Source organism: Oenanthe melanoleuca, chromosome 8 (assembly GCF_029582105.1).
Source record: "Oenanthe melanoleuca isolate GR-GAL-2019-014 chromosome 8, OMel1.0, whole genome shotgun sequence".
Lineage (NCBI taxonomy): Eukaryota > Metazoa > Chordata > Aves > Passeriformes > Muscicapidae > Oenanthe > Oenanthe melanoleuca.
In genome coordinates, this window is record NC_079342.1 from 17,628,754 (window position 1) to 17,641,569 (window position 12,816).

The window sequence follows — 12,816 nt, forward strand, 5'->3', positions numbered from 1 at the left end:
CTGTACTTGATGTCAGGCTTTACACATGTAGAGTAGAGGAGGAAATCGCCTTTGCCAGAGGCCCAAACCATGTTGTGCACGTGCAGTACAGACCCACACAGGACTGATAGGCAGCACACGGGTATAAAATACAGTGCCCTGCCATAAAACATGCACTGCTAGTCTATATATTTTGCAATCCCTTTAAAGATTTTTTTTCTTTAAACCCCTCACCCTAGCCCCCTCCCCATTCTCCCCCCAAAAAATTATTATAAAGAATTATTGCCATTAGTACGTCTTTCCCAGTGAAAGGAGAAAATCGCCTCATTCATAATTTATACCCTCAATTACTATTAATAAAGAAATATTTCAGCAGAAAATCGCCTGGGAAAATTACACGTAACATTGCATTAACATTCTATTTGAACATTTTCATCACATTTGTTATAGAGTTAATAAGAGGGATATGCTCCCCTGACTTCTTCATGAAATTATGGGCTGCCTATGATAGTTTAATCTTTTAGACTTTATATAATATATTCACTTTACTAATTGAGCTATCCAAGGAGCAGTTAGGGATGTTCTTAAACGTGGAAGACAAAGTAATCAGGGCCGTGACTTCCTGACAAGAAGATCTTCTTCCGGAGATGAGGAGCTGCACGTGTGAGGGGCGCACATAGATGTGTTTATGTGCAGATGTGCCACCCCGTTAGCCCTTCCTTTAAGGTCCTGCCTGTGTTTGGAAGTAAACATGAATGAAGGGTGGAGGTGATTTTCTGACTTTTGAAATATTTCCCAAAACTTCCATTTGTATTTCAGAGTGAAAGATTTGAACTTGAGCAAACAGAGTATTATTTTGGGAATAGGAAATGCCTAGGCATTGCCTCTCAGGAGCAGCACTTAATGTAGACATTTATGCTCAAATTCACCCCCACCCACATCACGCACAGGTGATCTCCAAAACTTTGGGTAGGGAGGTGGGCTGGGGTGTACAACCCCTCTCCTGCTCTCCCTGGAGCTTTTGCTTTACTATGATACCATTCAGGACACACAGTCCAGGAGGGCTCCCCCTCATCCAGGGTACAAACAAACCCAAAACTGGGCTGTAGGCAAGAAGTGAGGTTGGTGAGAGCAGTGATGGACAAGGAGGCACTTGGAAGAGGGACACGATGACAGGGCCACCATGGGCATTGCTCTGGACAATCTATTTGTCTCCAGAAAATGTAGCAACAGGAAGGTTTTGGTAACTCATTGTTTTGCTCCTGTGCCTATAGCTGCTGGAGCCTTGGTCCAGCTTTCTTGGACTCTTCCTTGCACAGATGCAGCATTGGACACTGAGGTTTGAGCCCCTCATCCAGCTTGGCAGCTGAACCCACGTCAGTGTTCTCTCTCTGAGTTCCTCCTTTCCCCCCCATATGCACACTAGGGACCCCTTGTCATGCTGTGATCCAGGACTCCTGGCTTCAAGCAGGAGGCTTCCCAGGCAACATCAGGAAGTGTTTTCCTCCAGGTCTATGTGAGAAAAGACTGCATCATCAGCGTGCTGGAGGCTGCTCACTCATTAAGCCAAGTGGATGTAGCCCCTAGCAGGTGCAAAGAGGGATCCATCACTGCAGAGCAGTGGCCCTGCCACGGGGGATGAGGTGAGCCTCTGTTTACTGCCCTGATAAAGGAGGCTGCAGTAGCACAAGTTCAGCTGCTTCATTTCATATCAAAAGGGCTCTCACATCCCTTCTGCATCCACTGAGACCAGACATGAACATGGAAAGGGTGACAGGGCAGAAGGTGGCACACAGACTCCTAGGTGAGTTTTCAGACACTCCTGAAACCACTCTTGTGACTCCCAGCCTCTCCAAACTTGTGGCCAATGCTGACAGCAAGCCGGAGGTTTAATGAAAACCTTTCATGTGTTCGGATTAATTAGCTGGAACTCATTAAAGAGCAAATAAGAGTCTGGATGTTGCCAACTGAGTCCTGCCAAAAGGATCTCCTGCAGGTGAGGCAGTCTGGAATTGCAGGAGACCCCCATGCTGGAGGGCAGGCAGGTGAAGTCCCATCACACTGCAGCAGACTGAGGCCAGTGCATACCAGCAGAGATGGGAATCAGTGTGGAAAGAGTGCAAGGGGGGGTTTGGCAGTGAACACCCCTCCTCCAGCTCCCCAAGATTAGTCTGTTCACTAAACCTTCAACCCATCATGTCTGTCCAGGCTCAGCCATTCAGACTCCTGGAGTGACACCCAGTATGCTGGACAAGCAGCAGCCCATGCAAGCCCACATCTCCTCATTGCTTCCCAGATGGGCAGGGGGCCAGAGAGCTGCCATGTGTGCAAGTACATGAGGAGTGCAGGGAGTTGGGCATCTTTCCATGGACGACATTGGAAGCCTGGGAACAGCAGAGGCCAAGGAAGGTGAGGCTTGAACTGTCCACCCTAGAGATGGCCACTGCCTAGCTCTGGGCAGGATGGACCATGCTGTAAACAGGACAAGGCTTGTAAACAGGGCTCCAGCTGGGATAAATTTAGCCCTTTGGGGTTGCAGCCCTGGCGCAGCAGGACACAGTGTCAGGGTATTGTCAAGAGGAGAGAAGGAGAAAGAAGCTGAATAAACAAACACAGCTTGTCCCTTTTTTTATTTTTTTTTTTTTTTTTTTTTTTTTTTTTTTTTTTTTTTTTTTTTTTTTTTTTTTTTTTTTTTTTTTGTCCCAGCCGGACAATTGTTGTTTCAGCCAGACAATTGTCCTCCAGATTGAGGGAACAGGCTGGACTTCAAGTGAATTTGGCTTCCAGTGCCTCCCTTTTCACATTGTGTTTTCACATCAGAATGCAGCCTGGCATATATGGGGAGAGTGTCCATACCTGTGTGTGGGTAACTCTGCACACATCTTTGGGTTTGCCCACAGGGATAGGGGCTGCTTTGCATCCCAGGTGAAGCTGAGCAAGTTGGCATTGTCTATCATGCAGGACTTGATGTCTCCTTATGCACCAGACTAACACTTGTGGGTGTCCAGGAGCACATGTGCAAGGTGATCTGTGCTCCACATGCATCTATCCGTATGTACCTCCATGGGTAGAGCAGCTCTAGAGGTGTTCCTCCACAGCAGAGGGACACTGTAGAGTTGAAAGTGTTTGCAGAACTTTAGAAATAGAGATCAGGACTCGATTTTGTTTTCTCTTTTCCTGTAATGGGGTTTGGACAAGTTGTATTCCCTTGACAAAATCATCTGTGATCTCTGGAGCAAAGGGTATGGATCTTTTCTTCCAATTCTGCTCTGTGAGGACCCAAGTCTTCTTCTAAAGGCCGTGTTTAGAGGCAGCCTAATTTTCACATCTTAATTTTATTTTCCTCACATCTTTCTCTGACACACACATATACACGCATGCTTCTATTGGAAAAACGATTTTAATACCCATGGTACATTGTCCTGGTGTGATATAAAATCCAATGACATGTGGCATTTGGAAAAGGTCACTTCCCCCATCAGGATTCATTATTCTAGCTCATCCTGGGAAGCCATGGGGTTGCCCCCTCCTCTGCAGACCCTTTGCCCCCTCCCCAGCTACAGGAGGCAAGCAGCGAGAGGGGATGAGGCATTGGGTGGCCATGCCATGGACCTTGGCAGTGTCAGGCAGTTTCTACAGTGAGGGTTCTTTTCTCATTTGATGTCCCTGCACTTCCTGGTGCTTAATTTTCCTCCTGCCACACAGCAAGAGAACTTACAGGAATGTGCTGTTGGAAAGGCTCTTTGGGGTGCACGGGGCTGGGTTTGGCTTTTGCTCACTTCCCCTACACATTGCTCCCTGTATGTTCCCTGTCAAGTCAGAGCTGGCACTTGTGGAGCCTTTGCTCTGCTCGGTTTCATAAGGGAAATGCTCCCTTTCCCTGTTTCACTTGTCCAAATTTTTGGCTGGGTTGACTGGGAAGTGCCTGTTCATGTTGGTGCTCACTGTCACCTAGACAGAACTGAGAAGAGAAACTGGAGAACACATTGAAAGCCCAGCTCCTAACCAGCTTCCCCACCAAACATGGGGATGCTCACAGCAGGGCAGAAGTGACAAGCTCTCCTGGGGTTCTTGCATGTTTTTGCCATTCCTTGGACTCATTTCTGCATGGTCTTTCCCAGGACCATCTTTGTCCAAGCTGTTTCCAACCTGGAGCTATTCCCTGGAGGGTGGAAGGGAGAAGGTCAAACTTGCTGTGGAGGTTGTCGAGGGGTTCTCAGGGGATGCAGTCCCTTGCAGAGCAGAGCATGGACTGCTGCCTATGGGAAGGGAACTGGGAGCCAGGATTTTTCCACTTCTTCACATAACTGCTTTGGGACACCTTGACTTGTTCCCCACCTAGAAGGGAGGGGAGAGGTGAGAGTGGGTTCATTGGGCATGCAATGGGCTCCAGGCTTAGTGGGAAGAGCAGGCAGAGGGAAACAGGAGCAGTTTTTACTGGTGGGAGGATTGTATTTGCAGTGGGGAGTGGGATTTAATGCTTGATGAAGATGGCTTCTCAGAGTGCTCAGGGTGATGGTGACTGGAGCCCCTTCCTACCATATAAACACCAATGAGTTATGGGTACCCCAGCCTCTAATTACACAGTCAGCCCCAAGTAGGCTGTGTCTAACAAGGCTGACAGACTAATATCTCAAGAGCCCTTAATGTGTTATCATCTCTTGCTGTATGACCTCATATTTATAACTGCTCTGGTGGGAGGTTGAGAAATGTCCTTCTCTTCCCCAAGCCCCCTCCCCAACTTCCCCCCACCCAGAGCAGCAGCTCTTCAGCCTCATCTGTTAGCATCAGGAGGAGAGAGGCGACTTCTCTCCATCCATCATCAGAGGAGTTCACGCTATTAGATGATTAAAGACATTTTTTATAATATTTGGAAGAGGCTTTGAAATGTCTCTCAAACAGTGTGATTAATGCCTGCTTAACCCTTGCCTGGCTGGGGTGGCGTGGTGGGGAGGCAGGTGCATCCCAGGGCAGGGCTCCCTGGACATCTCAGCGGTCACCCAGCCGTTGGGCACCCCAGGCCCTGACACGCTGTGATTCATGAGCGTGGGGCAGCTGCAGGAAGCTCTGGTCTCCAGGCACTTCCTAATGCACCCGGGGACTGTGTGGTTTCAGAGGCTGCAACGGTTGGGGCGGGAAGCCCTGTCTGCCCCTCTCCAGCACTTACACAAGAGGCCCCAGGGCTGTGCCAGTCCAGGTCTGCAAGCTGAACCATTCCACACTGATGCTGTGGGTTTCTAGGAAGGGCAAGGAGAGGGAGTGGACAACCTGTGCCCATTCTCAACTGGCCTGAGCTGGTGGAGTGCTTGCTTTCCTTATTTCCCGTTCTTTTTTTTTGAAGTCTCTCACAAAAAATCATTGGTATCTTAGATGCTCCAGTAGGATCCACCTTTAGGGTGTTGCAGCCTTGCTCTAAGTTTGCCATAAAGGCTCATGGAGCTGGTGGATACATTCACACTAAAATTTATGTCAGCATTGTCTATACCTGCCAAATGCCAAATTACTGGTGTTCCCTGATGTTGGTTCCCATGGGGGAGTGGAGAGTTGGCCTCAGATGGGGGAAGTATGCCCACCTCCTTTGATTATAGGCAAAATGTTTCATAATCTCAATTTCTTGTCAATTGATTGCCAGATAGAAGCGACAACCAAAGAGGGCCCCAGGCGTCTGCAACTGCCACTCATCGTATGATTTTAACTCTCCCCCTCTGTAAGTTTGCATTATTTTCTTCTTCTTGTTGTTGTTATCTAAAGAAGTCTCCCCTCCCTCTTCCTCCAAAAAGCCTCTTAAAAATTTGAACACCCTTGTTGATTTGGTATTCAGTGTATAAATAGCTAAGAAGGGTTAATGCATGATTAATAGGTGTTTTATTAAAATGCTTAATCTGTCATTATAGAGTCAAAAGGATCAATAGATTTCTTATAATCATGGCTTAAAATCATCCTTAGCACCAGCACTTATGGGCTTAAAACCCTGGACAGGGCATTTAGAGGACCTGGGGGGGCTCCTGTTAACTCCTTCCAGCACTTTTGTCATTTGAAGTGTGACTCAAATGGAGAAATGTCAACACAGGGCTGCACATTCTGTTATGGTTACCATCCACCTTATTATTGATGGGTATTAAAACTGTCACACCTGAGTGACAGGAAAGGGAAATGGAAAGCAGGAGAAACTGGGGATGCAGCTGGATAAATGCTCTTTATTGTAACAGCAGCACCTGAGTGGAGCAAGGCTGGGGCTTGGCCAGGTTGTCTCAAATCCTTTAGGTGCCTCTGCAAAGCAGCAAGCGGTGGCCAAGCATCGCCCATCACAGCCTGGCTCCTTCCCTAAGTTGCACTGCCTGTACACCCTGGTGAGGTGAGGGGATTCCAGCCTTGCACAGAGGTGAAGCCATGTACCTGCTGTGAGGCAGTGTGGCAGTGGCCAGGGAGGAATTGCCCAGTGCCACCCGAGTCACGTCAGCCCGAGGCTGCTTTTCTGGCAGCTGGATGGATGGTGGGTTTGGTTGGGCCAGCCCTTTGGGATGCCTGTTCCAAGCTGCTGTTTGGTGACTCAGGAGCACCGTGACAAATCCCAGAGACACTGAGCTGCCAACCCCCAGCGCAAGGTCTCTGCAGGAGGAGCTGCTGTTTAGACAGTTGACACGGGAGCATCTGAGCCAGCCCAGGCAGAGGGATGTAGCCCTCCTCTGCCCCCTCACTGCCTGACACAGCATCCTCTCCCCCAGCAGGGGAGCGATCCAGAGGTCATGCAGGGAGTCTGTGGACAGCAGTGCAGAGTACTGCAAGAGTAAATGGCACTGGCAAGTGTTTCCTGAGTGACCTTGACAGCCTTTGCTGTGGATGTTGGCTACATCACTCATGCAATGAAGACCTAGATGTCGCTGTGCTGGGACCAGTCCTGGTGGCCTGAAACCCCTCCCCATGACCCCATTTCTCCCTCCCAGGTGCATTTGTACCACTTTTGTGCAGCCCCTGGCACTACAAACCTGCCTGAGGTTGGAGATTCTCACTGAGAGGCTGCTGGGAGCTGGTGTTCTCTGATGATTTGGCCATGCAGAGAGGGCTCAGCCCCACTCCACACCAGCTCTGCTCCCTGCCCAGTCCCTCAGCCCAGGCCAGCCAACTGGATTCAAACCAGTCAAGGTGAAATAAAGGCCAGGTCATCCTGTTACTTTCCTTTTCTCTTCCCTGCCTATCCTACACTCAGCTGCTTCAGGCTGGCTTGAACAACTCCCATCTCACAAGAAATCCCAAGTTTGCCCCTTTCAGCTGGCAGGTGTGTACCTGGCACAGGGATCTCAGCCTGCTGGGAGGCTGCCTCCACCTCCCATCCCCACCAATGTTCTGCATGGGGTTGGGCAGAGATTTTCCAGACTCCCTGCATCCAACACTCTCCTTCCTTGTCTCATTGCTTATTTCTGGGCTATTATGTTCAACAGGGAGAATTTGTTTCTGGCTGGAGCAGATTCCCAGACAGTCTCAAACCTCTGAGGATTTATCATCTTGAGCTTTTGTTTGTGGGTCTCCAGGACCCTCTGCCCCACAGCCAAGCCCAGATGTTTCTCTGTCTCCTCCACGGAGCCTGGTGGCCCCCAGGAGCACTGACCCTTCTTTTCCCCGATGGATGTCCAGTCATGCAGCTTCCCCACACCCTGGTCACATAGATGCATGCAAAGGCTGCTGCTGCGGACAGGATGCTGCAGTCACAGAAGCAAGGGACATATCTGTCCTACCTACCAGGAAGGTGATGGCCGTAGCTCTTTCTGGCTTTGCTTTGCAGGGCTGCCAAGGGAGGTGGAGCACACTGGGCTCCCAGCATATGAATCTCCTGGAATCCTTGGATCATGTTCAGCCTATCCTGGGTCTGGTGGGGGAAGCCTGGGCTTGTCCCCTTACAGCCCCCAAATTGCATCCCTGCTTGCCTCCCTGCTCCACGGCAGCTAAGCAGCTGGGAGAGCTGGGCACAAGCAGGGACGTACCCTCATGTCTAGTACAGCTGAAACAGCAGCAGCCGCCTGTTCTGAGTGACTGCAGGGTGACAGCGGGGCAGCTCTTCATCTAAGCAGATGTTCAGCTGCCCTGAGACCAGGATGGGGAGTTTGGGGTCCCTCCCAACAAGTTCAGGTCTGTTAGGACAGAGCTGTTGACTGGCATAGTTAGCAACTGGGGTTGTGTTTCCAAATCACCACCACTGCCACGTTAGATAGGACCCCACTTGTCAGCAGCCCCCTGTTCACTCTCATCTCGTCCCAGAGGCCACTGTGTCAGTGACAGAAACCTGCTCTGGGGGGCAGTGGAGTGTGGCAGAGAAAGAAAGGGGTGCAGGGCTGGTCCACCAAAGCACCGCCCCTGCAGCCCCATCCCCTCCCTGGCTGCCCACATTCCTCTGCAGCAGCACCAGGAAGGGGGGGACCAACCTTTGGCATGTTTATTGACACTCCCTGAGTTCATACTGTGACTCTACAATCTTTCCCTGAGATTATTAAGAATTAATTGATCACTTTTATATTCCCCCCGATACCCGGTGCTGCTTTGCGACAGGCGGCAGGAGGAGGGAAGGGAGGTGGGAGGAGGGTGGGGTGTGTGTAAAAAACACACTGATAAATGTTAATTACTCTTTTACAGCCCTTGTCAAATTCCAGAGCAAGTCGTAAATTCATTAAACTCTAACGGATTAAGCACATGCAGCTTATTTAGTCGCCATAAACAAGATCATTTGGATGTTGATTTTCCCCTTTTTATTGCTGCAGCAGAAAAGGGGAAAAAAATCAAATGAGGGAAGCACTTGGTGGTTACGAGGGAGTCAGAAAAGTTTGGATTTATTTCATATCTTGTTTCCTTGCTCTGTGGCAGCTCTTTGTAGTGTATCAGCCCTTGGGTTGTGCCTGGCCAGCGTCTTTCCAGGGAGTCTGGCCATTCCAGAAGCCATGTCCATACCCCAAGTGCCATGGACAGCCCTGGGATGGAAGGGCCATGCTGTACAAAGGGTGTCCATGTCCTGTCCTCTCAGCCTTTATAATGCTGAGGCTCTTAAAGACACAAGCAAGACCTGGATGAGCAGAGGTGGGATGCTTGAAGACTTTTCAGTGATGTTTTTGGTTGTGATTGCTGCTCTGCACGCCATCATGCTGGGGTCTCCAAGGGCAAGTTGTCTCCAGCAAGGCTCATCCAGGCCCCTGGGATGCAGGAGTCTGCCCTCAGCCACTCTGCAAAGGACTGTGCAGACCGAGTTAGCATAGAAGCAGCTCTCCTCATTCTGGGATGCTTCAGCTCATTGAATGCTATCCCCAAAGTGCTGACTGTGCCCAAGTGAGTGAGATGACCCCTATCAAACCCAGCCAAGAGAGAGAGGAGAGAGGAAAGAGAAGTCATGCTGTTGGGCAGGGACATGGTGCCTTTGGCTGCTCTGAACACAGGAACATGGCCCAAGGTCTGCCAACCCGCCCGATGAGTTTGCCATCCTCTGCTTGCCTGTGTTAATAATCCAGGCTGACCTCCTGAGCTGTGGGAGTGGTGGAAGGAGAATGAGAGGAGGGTCATGGAGATTAATTAATACTCAGGATTCTAATTATGAGTTTCTTCAACACTGGACTTCTAATGAGGAACAGGCACTGAGGCAGCCCTGAGTCCTGCTGCCCCCCAACTGGCCCTGCTGAAACACCTCCTGCCGCCTTGCAGGAGTGGTTTTTCTGAGAAAGGGTTAGCAATTAGCTCCTGGGCATCAGTATCTCCTGATGCAGCACAGGGGCTCCAGGCTGTGTCTCCAGCAGTTTTCCTTACTGCTGCATACCTCTGTTCATGCATTGGGCTGGACATTGGAGACCTGCTGCCAGCCTTAGCATGCCAAGCTCTCTGCCTTGGTCCAATGGGGCAAAAGCAGGAGGTGGCCTGGAGGACCAGAGGCCCTTGGTGTGTGTCACAGCCTGGCTCTGTGCAGTGGAGCGTGCTCTGTAGATGCGGTGCTGGCAGGAGCCGTGGCACTGCTGGTTCTGTGGTGCTGGCCCTGGAACATGACTCTGTTTCTCCGGCATCTCCCAGGCTCTGGCAAGGCTGTGCTCACCAGGAGCTGCAGGCAGCCATGCACTGCAGGCAGCAGAGGGAACTCTAAACACCTCACTGGAGGTTTGCTGCCTGACTGCTGCCAGAAAAATTCTGGGCTATTATTTTTGAGTCCTCAGCAGCCCTTCACCTAAAGGAGGTGACCTGGGGTGGCTGACTTCCTCCCACCCCACCTCTGAAACAGGTACACACCAGAAGGTCTGAGCTATGAGTACATGCCTAATTGCCCCAGCCCTGCTCCCTCCTGCATTTGCCTCTTAAGGGGTAGAGGGAAGGAGAGGAGCTGCCAAAGCACTCAGATAGTACTGCAAGGAGCTTCCAGCCTCCAGAGCCCCATTCCCAGCAAGCATTTCCCTCCCTCAGCCCTTGCATCAAGTACAACGTGAGCAGATGCCAGCAGAAGCATCCCTGCCCGTCAGATCCCTCCTTGCTTTCCTGCTGTGTGGAGGTGCCCTCGGAGATCTCCCTGGGGTGCTGAGTGCAGGCGGGGCATCCAGGGGTTAACGGAAGGAGCGTATCCCATGCTAAGCAGTAGCTAACAGCCACCAGCTAATAACTTTATGGCTTCAAAGCAGGGCATTTATCATGCTGAAGTTTGTTTATGCACAAGTTATATAGCACATTATACCAGCACTGTGTTTGGCTGATAAATTCTCCCTGACAAGCAAGGCTACCAATGGGGACTCACTAAGTCCAAAAGACCAGTAGCTTTTTCCTGAACTCTGTTTTCCGAGATAAGGGTGTTTTTTCCCTCTTTTGTTTTACAAGGAGAAGAGAAAAAAATTAGACAACCTGTAAACTTGGGGGAAAAAGAATATGAAGACTTGTATGAGATAAGTTACCCAGAGCTGTGATGCCCCAGTGGGGGCAGGGGAGAAGGTCCTGGTGAGGACCAGGCGAGCTGTGCTGGCGAGTGATGCTTAAGGGCCTGTGGCCTCATTGGGCATGTACTGAGTGGGCACTGACTTGGTGCTCCAGGAACAGCCTATCTCAGTCCTGTCTGCATTCATGGAGGGTTGTTGTTTTTTTGCAGAAGTGTTAAAAGGTGCTCTGGCAGCTCTCTGGTTCTGCACAGTGTTTATAAAATGAGCCATAATCGTAGCATTCGTCACCATTTTGAGGTTGCGCGTGTGTGCGATTTGTTACTGCTTTGACACAAGTGGTGTGTTCCCCTGTACCCCTTGCTCTGGATTCAACTGCTTTAATCCCTCTAATAATAATGACCTTCACATTTCTGGCTTGCTCTATCACAGGAGCCAAACCCACTTTGCAAACATTAACAAGCTCGGCCTCTCAGTTCCATGCAAACATGATAGGTCAGGATTATTTTTCCTGCTGCAGTGGTGGGGAAACTGAGGCATAAAGCAAGGAGCGTGCTGATCTGAACTCACTCAGAGGGGCACTCTTTGCTTTAATCAACAGAGCTCACCCAGCTCCAGTCTGGACCAGCATAGGCTTTTGTAGGTCTCAGCTCTGGAGCAAGACCTGGGGCTGGTGGGATGCAGTGGGACAAATCCTGATGTGAGGACCTGGAGTGCCACTGAGGGTTCTTGAGGCAGCAGCTGTTGCTCCTGCTGGGAAGTGGGACACTAGCTGGAGGGGTTGCAGTGTGCTAGCTCATCCTGGCCTTTTCCTGTGGAGCACTGCCCACAATGCTTGTCCCCCTGCCCTGCTGCAACAAGCAGAGAGCCCCCACCATGGCGCAGTGTCCAATGCCCAGGCAGTGGGTATGTGGGTGCCCAGCTCCCTGCATGGAACATGCTCTGATGTGTGTCTGCAGGGGCTGCCTGGTGAGGGCATCTTGGTGCGTTTACCTGTGCACACGCACACAGGTGTGCAAAAGCATAGATTGATGAGTGCACTGGGTGCATCTCCATCTCCAGTGCTGTGTTAGGATCCACCCACGTGGCCAGCCCTGGACACGTAGCCATCCCAGCCTGTCATCTCTGGCTGCTCCCCTGTTGCATGCCCAGCTGTGTCCCTGCGCTGGATCTGCACCGGTGGCTGCGTGCAATGGCCCCTGCAGGCTGTAAATACTGGCAGCGTGGCGGGCAGGTTGAGCGGTTTATGGCTCAAGGTCAGGCCCGTGAATCATAAAAAGGTGTCGGAAGGAGCATTAACTCCTAGCCTTCACTTGGTCTCTGTGTGGTTTCAGGCGGGGCCCCGAAGGCAGTGATTAAAGGGTGCACCTTCCCCTTTCAGTTTTACGGTAAAAGGAAAGCAGTAAATTAGAAGCCCACAGGCTGGGGCAGGCCAGGTCCTGCCAGCACAACAGCTAAGCAAGTACCTGCCGTGCGCCCCGAGACTCCGCCGCTGGCTCTGCACACCCCCCAGCACAGCCCCCACTCAGCCTCTTCCCATGGCACTCCCTTCCCAAGGAGCAGTGTCCAGCCACCTGTGGCCATGGCAGGGACATCCCTCCATCCTTGCCCAGCAGCAGTTTGGGGTGGCTGGGGTTGTTCAGTACCGCTCACCCCATAGAACAGCAGTGCCTCTTGCTCTGCACCTTTTTATGACTCTGGCTGTAATTAACTCCAGTAATAAATTTTTTTGAATCCAAATAGATATAATTAACGTTTAATGCCCCTGTTTTCTTGTGAATTGTCAGGACTATTAAGAGCTGAGTATTGATTGAAGAGGTATATGTTTCTGCTGCTGAGGTGGGACTGCTGAGACAGAGGCAGAGAGCCCTGATAAAATGTCCCACATCTGGACCTCAGGACAGTGAGTTGAGGCTGGGGAGAGTTGGGGCAACATCCAGCACTGCAGGGCTGACTC

General features: G+C 50.9%; 2 protein-coding genes across 12 annotated transcripts in view; both read left to right on the forward strand.

Moving 5' to 3' along the window:
• The window catches only part of RPS8 (ribosomal protein S8), a 301,449-nt gene that overhangs the window by 125,496 nt on the left and 163,137 nt on the right, over window positions 1–12,816 (forward strand). The gene's annotated exons all lie outside the window — the stretch shown is intronic.
• Window positions 1–12,816, forward strand: part of RNF220 (ring finger protein 220) — a 215,095-nt gene that overhangs the window by 83,682 nt on the left and 118,597 nt on the right. For 4 of the 11 annotated variants that reach the window (XM_056497102.1, XM_056497109.1, XM_056497103.1 and 1 more), the window contains exon 3: window positions 5,612–5,686. The exons of the other annotated variants lie outside the window; for them this stretch is intronic. In XM_056497102.1, coding sequence (XP_056353077.1) covers window positions 5,612–5,686 — 75 coding nt within the window. The remainder of the gene's footprint in view (window positions 1–5,611; window positions 5,687–12,816) is intronic. 11 annotated transcript variants of the gene reach the window in all.